At 35.6% G+C, this 14724-nt stretch overlaps 3 protein-coding genes across 7 annotated transcripts in view; 2 read left to right on the top strand and 1 right to left on the bottom strand.

Annotated features, from left to right (window-relative positions):
* The window catches only part of LOC114876962, a 75126-nt gene that overhangs the window by 7444 nt on the left and 52958 nt on the right, over positions 1–14724 (bottom strand). The gene's annotated exons all lie outside the window — the stretch shown is intronic.
* Positions 1654–7075, top strand: LOC114876967. 3 transcript variants are annotated; one of them, XM_029188979.2, is made up of 5 exons: positions 1654–1761; positions 1878–2093; positions 5407–5499; positions 6050–6331; positions 6493–7075. In XM_029188979.2, the coding sequence occupies exons 2-5, from the start codon at positions 1982–1984 to the stop codon at positions 6795–6797; spliced, it is 792 nt and encodes a 263-aa protein (XP_029044812.1). In that variant the 5' UTR covers positions 1654–1761; positions 1878–1981; the 3' UTR covers positions 6798–7075. The 3 variants fall into 3 exon arrangements, with proteins under 3 accessions (XP_029044812.1, XP_029044813.1, XP_029044811.1); XM_029188980.2 differs by having other exon boundaries at positions 1654–1788; XM_029188978.2 differs by having other exon boundaries at positions 1654–2093.
* Positions 8611–14194, top strand: LOC114876963 (MFS-type transporter SLC18B1-like). The gene is made up of 8 exons (XM_029188972.2): positions 8611–8986; positions 11360–11455; positions 11964–12254; positions 12370–12490; positions 12564–12787; positions 12853–13028; positions 13085–13253; positions 13326–14194. The coding sequence occupies exons 1-8, from the start codon at positions 8876–8878 to the stop codon at positions 13629–13631; spliced, it is 1494 nt and encodes a 497-aa protein (XP_029044805.1). The 5' UTR covers positions 8611–8875; the 3' UTR covers positions 13632–14194.

Raw genomic sequence — 14724 nt, 5'->3', positions numbered from 1 at the left:
AAAATCAATTTTGCAAATCATTTTATATATCAAGAAAATGAATGTTTTGCTTACATAATGAATGAGAATGAAACGAAAGAGAATTTCTTCAGAAAATTTCGATACTGTTACATAATTAAATAAGTACTAGTACTAATCTCTATTTATGTAACATCATTTCTTCGTGCTATAATTCTAAAAAATGAAATCATATTGATAGTAATAAGAATAGCAATAATAATTATTACCAGTGACATTTCTTTTTAATGAATACTATTTTTTATCAAATATAAAAGTTCATTTTATAATCACCGGGCAATTTTTTCTCTAAAAACTTGTATCAAGGTGACATGGAGATTTCTTAAAAATCAAACACTTTTTTTTGATCCAGTAAATGTCAAAATATCTCATGGAAACATCTGAAGGATCATTAAGATCGTTCACGGGTCGACGAGTCTCAAAAGCGTCGCAACATCTGATTTGCATTTTCCAGATGCTTCTATCTTTTTTTCTAATACGTTAGAAAGCCATCTAAATTAAAGATACAATCGTGGACAGGTCGAAGGATGTCTGGTGAGCAATAAATTAGGCAACCTCTGTTTTGGAATTTCTCCAAACACTGTGAAACCAGAAAGTTTCAAGGTGTTCAAACAATCGAGAGGACTTGAAATTAGAAGAGTCGGAAAGATCCTTTTCACGCGAAAACCAATAATAGAGCCAGGAAGTTAGGTGGAATTCTTCGAAATTTCAGACAAAGAGAACTTTCTAATTAATTTAAATGCTTAAGATTGAATTAGATTCTCCAGAATAAAAATACTTGCAAAATCCACCATTCTTTGTTCCTTATTTCCGAGTAATTTGTCTCGTATGCGGCTCACGTGTTCCATCAAGGACCAATTCGAAAAGACAATGCGATATTAAAGATTCATGGTCAGCTATGCAGTGAATAGAAAATCGTGACTTACTGTTATTGTGTATTAATATCGTCCGACGATGTTACTTGAAAATAAATCATCGACTTTAGCATGATTATTTTATTAACAATTTTATATTGCTCAAGAAAATCGTGGATAGGATGGGATGGGAGTAGGAAATACGCGAAACAAAACGAGGATTTCATAAGAAACGGGATGATTGTGATCTCACCATGGGATTGATGTCATTAAAGCAGCAGTAATGACTCGTTTTGATGATGTAGAGCTCTTGTAACGAACTAAAGCCGGTGTTACGCAAAGTATACTATTCATTCGAAGGTGTACAGTGTATGCTATTATCTTTCTGCCTATTATACAATCGTCATGAGCTAATTTTAACCCTTTTGCATCCACGTGAATTTCATTTCAGACCTTCTTTTATTTTCATTTTCCAAACTTTGGAATATTATTTTTCGGACATTTGGAAAGTTTTTCCTTTCAACATTTTAATATCCTATTTTGATCAATATACATAGGAATAGGATACAAGTGTCTTAATTAATATTAATGAGATCCTTTATCTCAAAACGAACCGTAAATTTCCACAAAAGCGAATCACGAGGTTCGTAAGAGTCAGAGTGCCGGTTCCAATGGTGGAAATAGAAAGAGGCGACGTTTAAAGCTGAACAAAAGTGGCCAAGGTAGGGGAACACTCTCATATAAGACAGAATATGAAGGGAGTCCGTGTTTAGTTTAACAGAGTCGATCCACCCAGTCACCGCCTGTGAAATCCTTAATTAATCATCAATGTGTCTCATTTAAACAATGATATCAGAAGCATCGAGCAAACGGAGTAATCTAACGAACAGTGAGAATCAAATCGACAATAAATCGAGTGTGTTTGAATAAAAGTGTATCGAGGATAGAAATAGATCATTGTCAAGGACCAAGGATATCGTACACATATTTATTCGGATTTTACAGGATTCTGATTGATGGAAGATACTGGAGGAATCTAATTCAAGGTCTTCGAAATCAGGGATTAATTTTCGTTGATACGTGGGCCGATTTGGGGTTAATTAGTCAGGATGATATCAGGATCAAGGATTGCTTGTGTGGTGCTGGTTGGACTGTTAGCCGGTGAGCTGGTGTCCTGTCAGAAGAATGATCCTGTATTGAACGAACCTGATTTCGAAACTCGTAAGTTTCTGTGATTCTTTTTTTTTTATTGTGTCAGCAAAGGTGATTTGATTGAAATTGAACAGAGTTTGATATTTTGGAAAATGGTAATAATTATATTAAATAATAATTAAGAAAATGAAATAGTACACAGGCTAATTACTAATGCAAATTAGACTCTAATTAAGTTACCTGCTACTCAGGAGGATATCTCAAACAAGTTACTAAGTTTTCATGATAATTAGGTAATGAATCAATCGATAGGTGATGATGTAGATAACAGTGACACTTGATTCGATGCAAGTACAATTATGCAACCACTCTCAGGGTTTCTTGAAGGTTCGATCGTTCGAGACTCATTTCCTTCAAATTAGCTTCATACATGTCATAGACTTTTTTAATGAATAATAATTAAAAGGACATCATCCTGTCGATCAAGTAACAATAGAGTTTCTGATCAACGTACATAAACGTCCTCGAAAAATCAATTGAAATTATGGAAATTTTAACTAAATTGGGCAATAAATATTTTGGAAGTCCAATTTCATTGAAATATCGATGAATAATTGATGACTATTGAAACAGGTTAATGTGGATATCATCAAGAATTTCAATTTATAGCAATTTTAAGAAGCTACTAAATATTTATTATTCATTATCAGTGGATAAATTTTATGGTAATCACGTGTTAACTTCAATTTAATTTTTCACAAGTGAGATAATATTAAAAATTATTAAAATCCATCTTTTTCCATTGATAAGACTTAGCTTCTTTTTTTTTCAAACGTAACAAGTCTTCATTCCAGACGTAACACGTAACAATGAGTCTACTCAATACTAAATCATTCCTAGTATTTTCCTTTTACAACCATTGAGCGTATCTGCCTTTCTCTTTCTTCGTGTAGGGTAATTGTGGGAAATGATTATATCACGGAAGCATATTCGCGTTTTTCTGTAAAATTGTTCTGTAGCAACATAGTAAGTACTTGAAAAAATTGCAGACAGCTAAACACTGTTTTCCTTGACAAACAGAATCGTTTAAATAATCGTAAATCGTACCGCGATACACCTGTCGTAACTGAAACGAATACTAATCGAAGAACAGCGCAATAACTTCGAAATTATTGATTGAGGGCACCATATATAACCTGAATGATGAAAGCAAAGAAGCCATCACTAAATTTTTCATTTCACAATTTCTGATTTTGTAAAATTCAATAATTCAAAGCATCACTTTTTTTCATAATTAATATTATAATTATAATTATTGCGCTGTTCTTATAATTATAAAAAAAAGTAATGCTTTGCATTATTGAATTTTACAAAATCAAAAATTGTGAAATGAAAAATTTATTGATTATAATTAATAATATAAAGATATTTTTACAAATATTGCAAACACGAACCTACCCTTATTTTCCATAACATCCCCATAGTAAATATTAAAAATACTAATTTTCACTTTCCCTTTCTTTTTCAAACCTCAATTCCCAATTTTTCAAGAACAACTTCCAAACCCTCCAACTCATTATCCACCCCATCAGCTTCGATTCTGCAATCATGTAGGTCAAACGATCACGATCACGACCACGATGGAACCGTGTCCATCGCGCAATCGTGTCCAACGCAATTGGTTCCGTTTCGAAGTAAGAAAGCCGGTTAGAATTCCGGGATCGTCTGATGGACATTCAGAGGTTGGTCGGTGGAAACGCTTAGAAAGACAGCGCCTATTATGCGATGGCGTCGGTCACCGGCTAAAGATAATGGTAACGGGGATGGCGTAACGGCTCTCGATGGTGCGGCGAAGGTTATGTCAGAGATTGCATAACGAGAAGCCAAGGATCGACGGCAATCGGTCGGAGAAAGTAGCGACGGATCTTACACGACGCACCGGTATCCTCGAAACGTTCCTCCTCTTCGTGTATAAACGCTTCGAGTGAAAGCGATAACGCGGTACGTACACCTCGGGTGCATCGAGTGGTCCAGATACTTATTATTATTATTTCGGTTTCGTTACCAAATTTCGTCTGACGTCATCTTGCGAAGGTCGACCTGAATTTTCGGACACTCCGTTTTATTTATGAATGTAGGGGTGGCCATTCGAAACGATAAATTAGAGCAGGGGTGGCTAAACCGTGGCGTATGTGCCAAATCCATGGGCACATTGGATGATTACAAGTTAATTAATTGCGTGATTAAGTTATTCCTTTCCTCCCCTAAACGAAGCAGATCCCATCCTTATCTCCATTTTTCAACCCTTAACCATAAACGTAAGAAGGAATAAAATGTGCTCGAGTTATATGGCGCAAGGTATATAAAAGGTTGACCACCCCTGCTACAGAGTTTCATTGAACACATGACACTACACGCATTGAAATTACTGAGAATCATGAATGCACTTTTTGGTGAGTTAATTACCCTATGCATTCGTTAAAATTTAGCAAATAATAATTTAATTATTAAACGAGCACCATTTTGGTAATTTTTAAAATAAAATATTTGAAGAGAATTGCAAATTTAACCCTTTCTCTAGGAATGCCTCATTTTTAATGAGAAATTAATAAAGAAAATTAAGGGGAATCTCATTAACCCCCGAACGGCGGACCATGGAGAAAGGTCCACTTCTAATTTCATTTCCTAAATTTTACAAATGAATACAAAATAATTCATCTAGAAATAATAAATTCCAACAGGAAAATGAAAATCTATTCTCTATGACTTTGTGGTGCGGTGGAAAAGAAAGTAGCGAAAAAGTGAGCCTCGTAAATTTCCCCGACTGATGTAACAACGGTGTAATCATCGTGATCGGTTCTTATTGGAAGATTTAAGGAATTCCACGAGAGAAACGTAGTTTCCTACGTTAAACAGAATAAATTCCTACGATATTTGTCAGAATAACTTTGGAACAGGAACAATTTTCAGAGTAGGAAGTTGTTTTCGACAAAACTACCCCCTCAGGAATGTTTTAAATTATTAAACTGTTCTGTCGGATAAACAAGTTTGATTTCTTTTTATGGATACTAGAAGCATTTCAAATATTCTTCACACGTGATATTGTATGTCGAGATTAGTTGTTAGTCGAATACTAATGTGCAGTTTTACGAGGGAAAAGCGCAGTGATTCGTGTCGGCCTTGAACGTTCAAAGGTTCTATCGAAAATCAAAACTTTTTATTTACAGAGTTTATTTTCTGTGAATACCTCGGAAGTGAGAGTGGTTGCATAAAGGTACCGGAAACGGGAAATCACCGTTGGAAAATCAAACCGCGTGACTTTATGCAAAATCAAGAGCATTACGAATATTACATTCCTTTCAACATTTTTTTATTTTCACAGCCGAATACATATTACCCTGCAATAGGTCGGATCCAAAGGTAGAATCATGCTTCCAGAAGACTTTGAATCACCTGCAACCATACTTGCTGAAAGGTGAGTATAAATTCTCCAAGAAAATTTTATAGTAGTCGAATCATTTTTCGTAGAAAATAACTTTTGTACGAGGTAAGTGAAGAGCATTTACGTAACTCATTTTAGATTAATATTTAATTGTGTTAATGTTTATATAAGACACCTCAGTGCATGTAATGCTATTCTAGTCGAAAACCTTATATAAACTAGACCTTTCCTAGGTTACGAACATTAATTTTCAATTTTATAATTTCCTTGGTAAAAATTGGACGTGAAATAATTAACCCTTTTTAATTTTTTTTACCTACCAACAACTCCTTTATTCATTTACAAAATAGATCAATAAAATGTTGTATTGCAATATTAAAACATTTTTAATTGTTTTAAAAATTGCGTTGCATAATGTCGAGTCTAGCTCGATATAGGAGTGGTTAAGGGTTAATAAAATTAGAGGATAGATGGCTAACAAAAATTAACTTGGCTCTAATTTAATTTAAATTTAATAGCAATAAGTTTCATTGAAATAATAGTAGATCAATAATTTTCATTGTATAGAATAACGATTCCTTAGGTATTCCTGAGTTGGACCTACCCCCGATCGAACCCTTAATCATCCCCGAGCTTGGAATGGAAAATGGGCAAGGAGCTGTTCGCGTCAGAGCTTTGTTTTCCAATATCACGGTCATAGGGGCAGGAAATTATTCAATTATCAAGACGAGGGTAGATATTCCGTCGTATAGGATTGACCTTCACCTAGGGTTCCCGAAAATCGAGCTTCAGGGTCGTTACGAGGTGGTAGGGAACGTATTACTTTTCCCCATTCAAAGCCATGGCGATTTTTGGGCACTTTTTGGTGAGTTAATTACCCTTTGCATTCATTATAATTTGTTAATTAAACGAGCACCATTTTGGTAATTTTTAAAATAAAATATTTAAAGAGGATTGCAAATTTAACCCTTTCTCTAGGAATGCCTTATTTTTAATGAGAAATTAACAAAGAAAATTAATTTCCAGGTGATGTACTCGCTATTGCAAGAATTCAAGGAGCAGAAGAAATAAGAGACGGTGTTCGTTACTTGAAAGTGGCAAAGATGCTGGTCGATTTTAGTCTTGGACGTGCAAGATTCCGTGTCGTCGACGAATTAAACGGGGAAAATGTGATAGGTCAAGCGATGAATCAATTTCTAAATCAAAATGCTAAAGAGATCATCGAAGAGATGAGACCGGCTGCCAGTGCGAGCATTGCGAAACACTTCAAAGATTTCCTTGGAAAGGCTTTGATCAAGATACCATTGAAAGTTTGGCTCCATGACACGTAGCTTATTTTGACTGCTTCTCTAAATAGACGATATTTTCGAGAAATAGCATTGTTTTGTAATTAAGACGTGTTTTCATCAGGCTGACAATGAGTGATCGAAATCGAAGAATGTTGCGAAATGGTTTAAGAACTGTGATGATTTTAACACCTCGACGACAGTTTATTGAGATTATTAATTACTGTGGATATTGTCTGTATTAAAGACTCTTCAACCCTTTTGTTATTATTGTTGAAAATTTCATTGTAACATGTTGCAAATAAAATTCAATCGTAACGAAAGGGTTAGGTTAATTAGATAATTTGTACGAACCTTAATAGCGAAGTAAACTAGTATACCTCTCATCAATTTTTGTATTATCAGTGATTATTTGCACACCAAATACATGACATCACCAATATTTACCTAGTTATCAGAGTAGAATAAATAGAAAAATCTAGGAAAATTTTAGAAAATATTTACGAGAAAGTAGAATTTCTTATTTCAACAAATTAGTTCCATGATACAAGTTTCGATTATCAAGCGGGTGGGTCGTTTAATAACGCGAAACGTCATTGTAAATAGCAAGGGAAAGAAGAAATAAAGCAATAAATCATTCGATTCCAGTGGGTAAATAATTTGTCACGCATAAACCAAGAAGATTCCAGATAATGATTGAAACACAAATTTCCGAGATAATAGAATTTTCTATTGTGCCCTATAATTCGGATGTTTCCTTTCTTACAAAAGTACACGAGGATCAATGATTACAGTAATAAAAAACAGAAAAATTATATACTTGATGAAATGAATGAAAAAATATAGAACTGACCTCATTTATCATTGATTCTTATGTTTATAGTAATTCAAAGTAATTTCTAGTACGATTTACATATTCGTATATGAATTGTTCAATGCAGACAAGATGTTAATTATACGTTCAGACATTGTAATAAAGAAAAATTCTTTAATTCGTTTCCAAGTATCCAACCCTTAAATTAATATCTAAAACAAGATGCAATCACTCGATCTATACATTCATCGATTATTTATTACTATCAAAGTTCACAAATTCAGTCAGAAATTAGCAGCACAGAAACAAAAAATAAGTTAGTCAATTTTTACATCCTAATTACAATAATTGCACTATCATTACAATATTATCCAAATGAACAAACCTGATTATAAATTAGCAAGAAAATGAAATGAATAGAAATGAATAGTTAGTCAATTTTTACATCCCTAATTACAATAATTGCACTATAATTACAATACCATCCAAATGAACAAATGTAATTATAAATTAGCATGAAACTGAAATGAATAGAAATGAATAGTTACTCAATTTTTACATCCCTAATTACAATAATTGCACTATAATTACAATACCATCCAAATGAACAAATCTAATTATAAATTAGCAAGAAAATGAAATGAATATTATCTAATTATAAATTAGCAAGAAATTGAAATATTCTAAAATATATCCAACAATCCAACCCTTAAATCTCATATCACATAAGAGAACCCAATCTCTTCCCCATCATCCCCAAGATTCATTCCCACCCCAAATCTCAAACTTTCCTTCCAACCCTATTTCAATAATTCACCCCCAATAAAAAAAGTATGGAAAAATCATCTCGTGCCCCGACGAAACGATTCGGCTCGACTTGGAGAGCAGTTGTTTCGAAGGAACGCAACGTTCGAGTCTCGCAACGTAGTCCGATAATGAATTAGAACCATGGTAGGTCGTATCGTTCGACCTATGACCCGTTGTTTCTGTCTCATCACCGCTCGCACCCCTCGTGGGTGCCAGATTGGTCGGATCAAGCTGAAAAGTAACTTATGTCAGAAGCTGTTGGCACAGTCCGGTTGGAGTCACGCGTGCACACGAGGTTCTCGAAGGCACACCAGGACACGGTGACGCCTGGTTGCGTACGTGGTTTCGTTGTGATAACGGAAGTCGCGGTGATAAGTGCGTTTCGATCGCACAATTCCAGTCGACCGCTGCCATTGCCACCGTTCCTGGCTGGTTCCTCGTGTAACACGCGCGAAAATTCGTCTAAGGAAAGGAAGTTCCAGGTGATTTGTGTTCAAGCATCATGATGGCTCAATTCACCAAGAGGCAGTGGCTCACGCTGATCGTCATCAGTCTTGCTGATTTCGCGAACGCGATCTGCGTTTCCCTTCAGGCACCGTTTTACCCTCAAGAGGTGAGCTGATTAATCAATCAGAGAACGAAGAACCCCATCAAATGAATCCTAACGAGATTACTCTTAAAATTTTCCATCGTTGATACAAAACACACCCCGTATCATCCCCGTTAGAAAGATAATTAATAAAAAATATTTTCATTCTTGGAAAAATTGTGATATTCTTGATAATTTGTACCTTATTATACTCAACGTGTTGGATACTATAATATGATCTATCAAAGTTATTCCTGATATCTGGTAATGAAGTGAGAAAAACGAGGGAGGCGAATAATCTAAATTTCCAATCGTTTTTTCAACAGTACAAAGGGCAACGTTCGTTCAACAAATCGTCAATGATAATTTACGCTTACTCGATCAAATTGAAGTGTTTTGCGTGGAATTAATCGCGGTTGTCTCCTATATAAAGATCGTAACCCGGATAGTAATTAATGCTAAACCCATGATCAGACGAGTCATTAGACATTTAATTAATTGTGTTTTGCAAAGTTTATCGGGCAAACGTTTTAGCAAAAAGAATCCCTGATTTCATTACTGTTTACAGTGTTCAATGTTGGAAAATATTAATTGTTAATGAGAATAATAACTGATTTATTTATGAATATTAATATAGAATTATTGAAAGGGAATTTTTTTTTATTTTCTTACAAAAAGGAATTACAGCCCTCGGAATTCAGCCATTCGAAACTATCACTGTGGATTTTTCATCGAATAGCTTCGAATTTTTTTATAGTTAAATATACAAACGTTGTTAAACGATTGATACCACTTTGCTGAAAAATTTCTTATAATGCCAATTACGTCAACAAGATTCGAAAGTTTATCGATACCACAGATTTTTTCGAATATTTATAAATAAATCGGCTCGAAAACACGTAATCTTCTTCTCCTTGGAAGAAGCACCACGATAGCTGCTGTAACGGAGGATAAAAATGAAAAAAATATTGTCACAAATATGTAAATTGTTATTCTAAGTGAAAAATCATGTAATTTCAATTTTGGCAAGAAATGAATTTAGTGCCAACTTTATGAGCTACAAGGCTAATTATATTTTGCAATTAATAAATAGTTCATTATCGATATATTCCTGAAAAGCTTGATGCAACGAGCTTCGAATATTTATTAATGTAATTATGCACTCATTTTAAACCAATTAATGAATCAACACCAACAAAAAAAACAGCTATGTAATGCATAATCACACGTATGAGTGGAACATCTTCGATAAAAGGAGAGAAGCTTATGTGTAATTGGTAATTTAGAGTGAATTATTAATTGCACTATAAATAAACAATCTGCGGTTTATTTGTTGTTAATCGTATCAATATAGGTTCGAGTACTTTTTCGATGAATCATTCGGCAAACCAGACATGAATTATCAGTGACGCATGCAGTAGCATTTCATTTACAATTTTAGAATATAATTATGCAATATTGTTACAGATTACTCAATAAATCTAAACATAATATTATGTTCTTCGTGAAAGAATTTTAATAATTTTTTGTGGGACTAAAAATTCTTTGTTTGGAAACTTTGTGATTAACTGCTCAAGTTTTCAACCCCTTTTATAATTCTGAAAAATAATGAATCACCCTTAATTTTCCTTCATTCATCATCACTTAGAAAGTTTCATAAGTGAGAAAGCAAATTACAAATTAGCAGTACGCATGGAACAATCTCGATAATCATTATCATTTGATACAACTACGTTGTCACGATTTAACATAATTTGTCTATCATTTGGCAATAGAACGTAATTACACATAATAAACTTGTAATCTATCGAAGTAAAAAAAAAATATATATGATTAAATGGCAATGGCAATTTAATTCTGTACACATATTCGCTGGATTTCACAATCTCTGTAAAATTCGATGGCAAAGCTCATTATAATCTATCATTATCTCAGCCTAATTAATTTTAGCTAAAAAATTTCTTTGAATTAATCTAGCACATTGAATGATGACACTATTCTTTTAAAAATGATTTCTTATTAATTAATTATTAACGTCCAGTACTAATAATTATGACGACACTATCCAACCCTTAAACCATGCAATATTCAATCTTTTATTAAATAGTAGTGTTCTAAATAGCGATAGTTCGTTCCTAAAATAATTTCAAAATAGACCCAAAGATATCGTTTTTCTGTCAAAGAACGATAATTCGGTTTGTAAGGATAGCTGCGTGAAGTGTCTAAAGTTTATCAGGATTTATCTCGGCGAGTGTTAATTGCAGTCGAACGGGACGATAATGCGACCAAGTGCGTAATAATAACACGGAATCGTTTAACACTTTCAATCTCTAACCAAAGAACAGGGGATCTTTAAGGGCAATTAATTAATCAATGGAATGTTTTATTTGTTCACAGGCTGAGAAGAAAGGTGCATCCCCCTCGGAATATGGATTGGTCTTTGGGGTTTTCGAGCTGATCGTCTTCATAATCAGTCCTCTGTATGGACGATACGTGGGTGAAATAATGAAATATTCTACGATATATTTATTTCCCGAGAAATCTCATCACCTAAGCGATGATGATCACCTAGCCTCACTTGCTTCGACGTTGATGATTTGCCTACTTCCAGGCGATTCTTTTTATCATGTTTTTTCTTTCATTCTCCACTGATGAAATATTCATTGCTGCCTAAAAAATGCTTATCAAAGACAGGAGACGTTTAAAATCGTCGACTGAGATCTGTACACAAAACTATAAACGTTTCTTTATCTTCTCGAAACTAGCAAAAAATAAGGTGATCGAAGGGACTGAGATAATCTATCGCTTTTCTGGCCTCTATTCAAAGCTATTTAAAGCTTTGTACATAAAAAAGAAAATAGATAACGTTATTTACTCGGAGAATTTCTCTGGCCAGCAACAATTATTAGTACGAATAGAGTAGCAATTTTCACTTCTAATTGATACTCAATCACGAGTATCAATGATCTCGGATTAATAAGATCTACTATCGTTTCTCTAGTTACATCGTATCGGACCAAAGCTATTGTTCAACGGTGGCATCCTAACGACAGGAACTTGCGCTATCTTCTTCGGTCTACTGGACAAGGTGAACGGTCATTATCCCTTCATAGTCCTTTCGTTCGTGATTAGGATCATCGAGGCGATGGGAAATGCAGCCTTTCTTACGGCTAGTTTCGCCATTATCGCAAAAGAGTTCCCGGATAACGTCGCCACCACATTTGCCAGCCTCGAAACCTTCTTCGGTTTGGGTCTGATCGTTGGACCCACCGTGGGTGGTGCTCTTTATCAGGTAAGATGAAACACCTTGAAAATATTTCTCTTAATCCTTTCTTTTTAACCGATCGCATGTAATCCTGTTGAATATTTGAAAGATTTTATTTTAGAAATGACAAATTGTTGCGTAGGTTGGTGGATACACAACGCCATTCGTTGTTCTCGGATCAGCTCTATTCATAACCGCGGTTATGACAATTTTTATATTACCAGTTCATCCTAATAACAATCAAACTGCTGAGGACACGGGAGGTGAAATGATGAAACTAAGAATTTTTAATGCACGACGAAAGAAATAATTCATTTAATTATCATATTTTTATAGGAGTGACCAGAGCGTTAAAAATCCCGGGGGTGTTAATTGCCACAGCGTCGATAATTGCTACCAGTATGAGCATAGGATTTTTGCAGGCGACGTTAGAACCGCATTTACGACAATTTAACTTGAGCCCCGTTATTTTAGGCTTAATGTTCGTCATTAACGGTGGCACTTATGCCATTACTGCCCCCGCGTGGGGTTGGTTTTGCGATAAGCATTTCCATCCGAAGGTAATTAACACGGCTACTCAAATGGATAATTTATTTTTCTTTAATTGGATTCGATTTGATTCAAGGTGGCCACTGTTGCCGGGTGTATGCTCGTTGTGGTAGGATTCTGTTTAGTCGGTCCAGCGCCGTTTATACCGTGTCAAACCACACTCTGGATGACCGTTTGCGGTCTCGTGGTTCATGGGTTGGGCATGGCTGCCCAGCTGGTTGCCAGCTTCACGGATGCCTTGAGAACATCGATGTGAGTCTCTAGCATTTATCCCGTTTCCAATTACACATCGTCTAAATAATTTCTAGATCCTACGGTTTCCCAAATAATCTGGAGACCTACGGTCTAATCAGTGGACTATGGACGAGTACCTTCGCCCTGGGTGCCTTTATCGGACCCTGTGTGGCGGGAATTCTCCTAGACAATACTGGCTTCAGAAACGGCACCATGTTCATCGTGATGCTCCATTTATTAGTGGTAAGAAATTAAAATTTAATAATTTTAAAAAATTATTTCACCCCGTATTTTACCATTTTCGTTTATCTTCAGGGTATAATAGCTGCGGTGTTCCTGAGCAGTTGCACGGGTAAACGAAAGCCGTACACAGAGGTGGGTGCCACGGACGACCTAAGGGCGCCACTGACCGATAGCAGTCAGTCGAGGAACGGAAGCATGCGATATGGGAGTCGGGGTCAGGGTGTACCCATCGACAGGCCCAGCGGCATGAATTCTTTAATATCCTGCAACAGTTACACGAACAGAGCTGGAGCGTGGTCCAGGGCATCGTACAGTGGTAGATACTCCCACAGTTACGGTTCCATCGAGGCTAAAAGGTACCTGGAGATAACCACGTGATGCCGATGGGTTTAGAACCGACGAACACCGAGGAATTAATATCTCGGACAGGGTCGTGCCTACGGTACCTTTTCCATCACTGTCAGAAATCAGAAAAGTTAATCGTTATGTTTCTTCGATCGTAATGACTAATTTAAATCATCGTTTGAAGGGCTTTCACAGTTGCAACGTTTGAAGGAGTTTGATAGTTAGACGTACCATAGATTGATCATAGGTTTGAAACAGTATTCACCGAAGGCAGATATTATCTCGAACGAATACAGTGAAAAAAATGTTGATTTTTAATTAGTAAATATACACGACCCTGGGATCGACTCCTTGATACAAAGGAGCTCTTGTGGAGTATATAAGAATGTTCAAAGCGATAGAAACCTCATTTTTATCAGTTTTTACTCATCAAAGCCGCCAAAGAAAGCCGCGATAGGATTTGTACATACACTCGCATACGCTCTTAGACGTTTATACTGTATCGTAGTTGTGTGTCGCTCGTCATTAGATACCGTAGAATAATCGTTGCTCAACGTTGTACGTAATAAAAAGAAAGATTTTTATTTAACACGAAATTTTTCGTTTATTCTTATAATCCTTAGGGCTTTTAGCAACCGGCTGAATCATCGAAAGCTGAAGGAAAGTCCATCGATTCCACGGTATTGTTGCACATGCACGTGCACTTAAAGTCGCGTAAGAGTCGGACCGACGTGGCTATTGTTCCAAAGAACTCGCACACGTGCGTGGGTGTGTCACGTATGCGAGAACGTTATGGAATTTCGAGTGAACGTAGAGAAAACGTGTCGCGTTCGCGTGGATCCAGAGTGAAAATTATAATTTTAATTCAAAGAAAAGATGATCTTACTACCTTGCAGATGTCTCAGGTGTGACATAATTCGGTAATTATCGCGCTGTTTAGATTTTATGTCGAAAAGACCCAATATTGGGTTTATAACACCGCTAATTTTTTTTTTACCCCTAGGACTCAAACGGTTAAGAAAAGAATAAAATCGAGCGGTATTTCTGTTACGTTATTTCGAAAGAAAAAGTGGTCGAAGGTAGCGAATATGGAACATAGGAACGAAAGGAAGAGGATTTGAATTAT

The sequence above is a fragment of the Osmia bicornis genome, chromosome 7 (genome assembly GCF_907164935.1).
Source record: "Osmia bicornis bicornis chromosome 7, iOsmBic2.1, whole genome shotgun sequence".
Classification (NCBI taxonomy): Eukaryota; Metazoa; Arthropoda; class Insecta; order Hymenoptera; family Megachilidae; genus Osmia; species Osmia bicornis.
The sequence above is the reverse complement of the archived record's forward strand: the minus strand, read 5'-3'. Positions and strand labels throughout refer to the sequence as shown.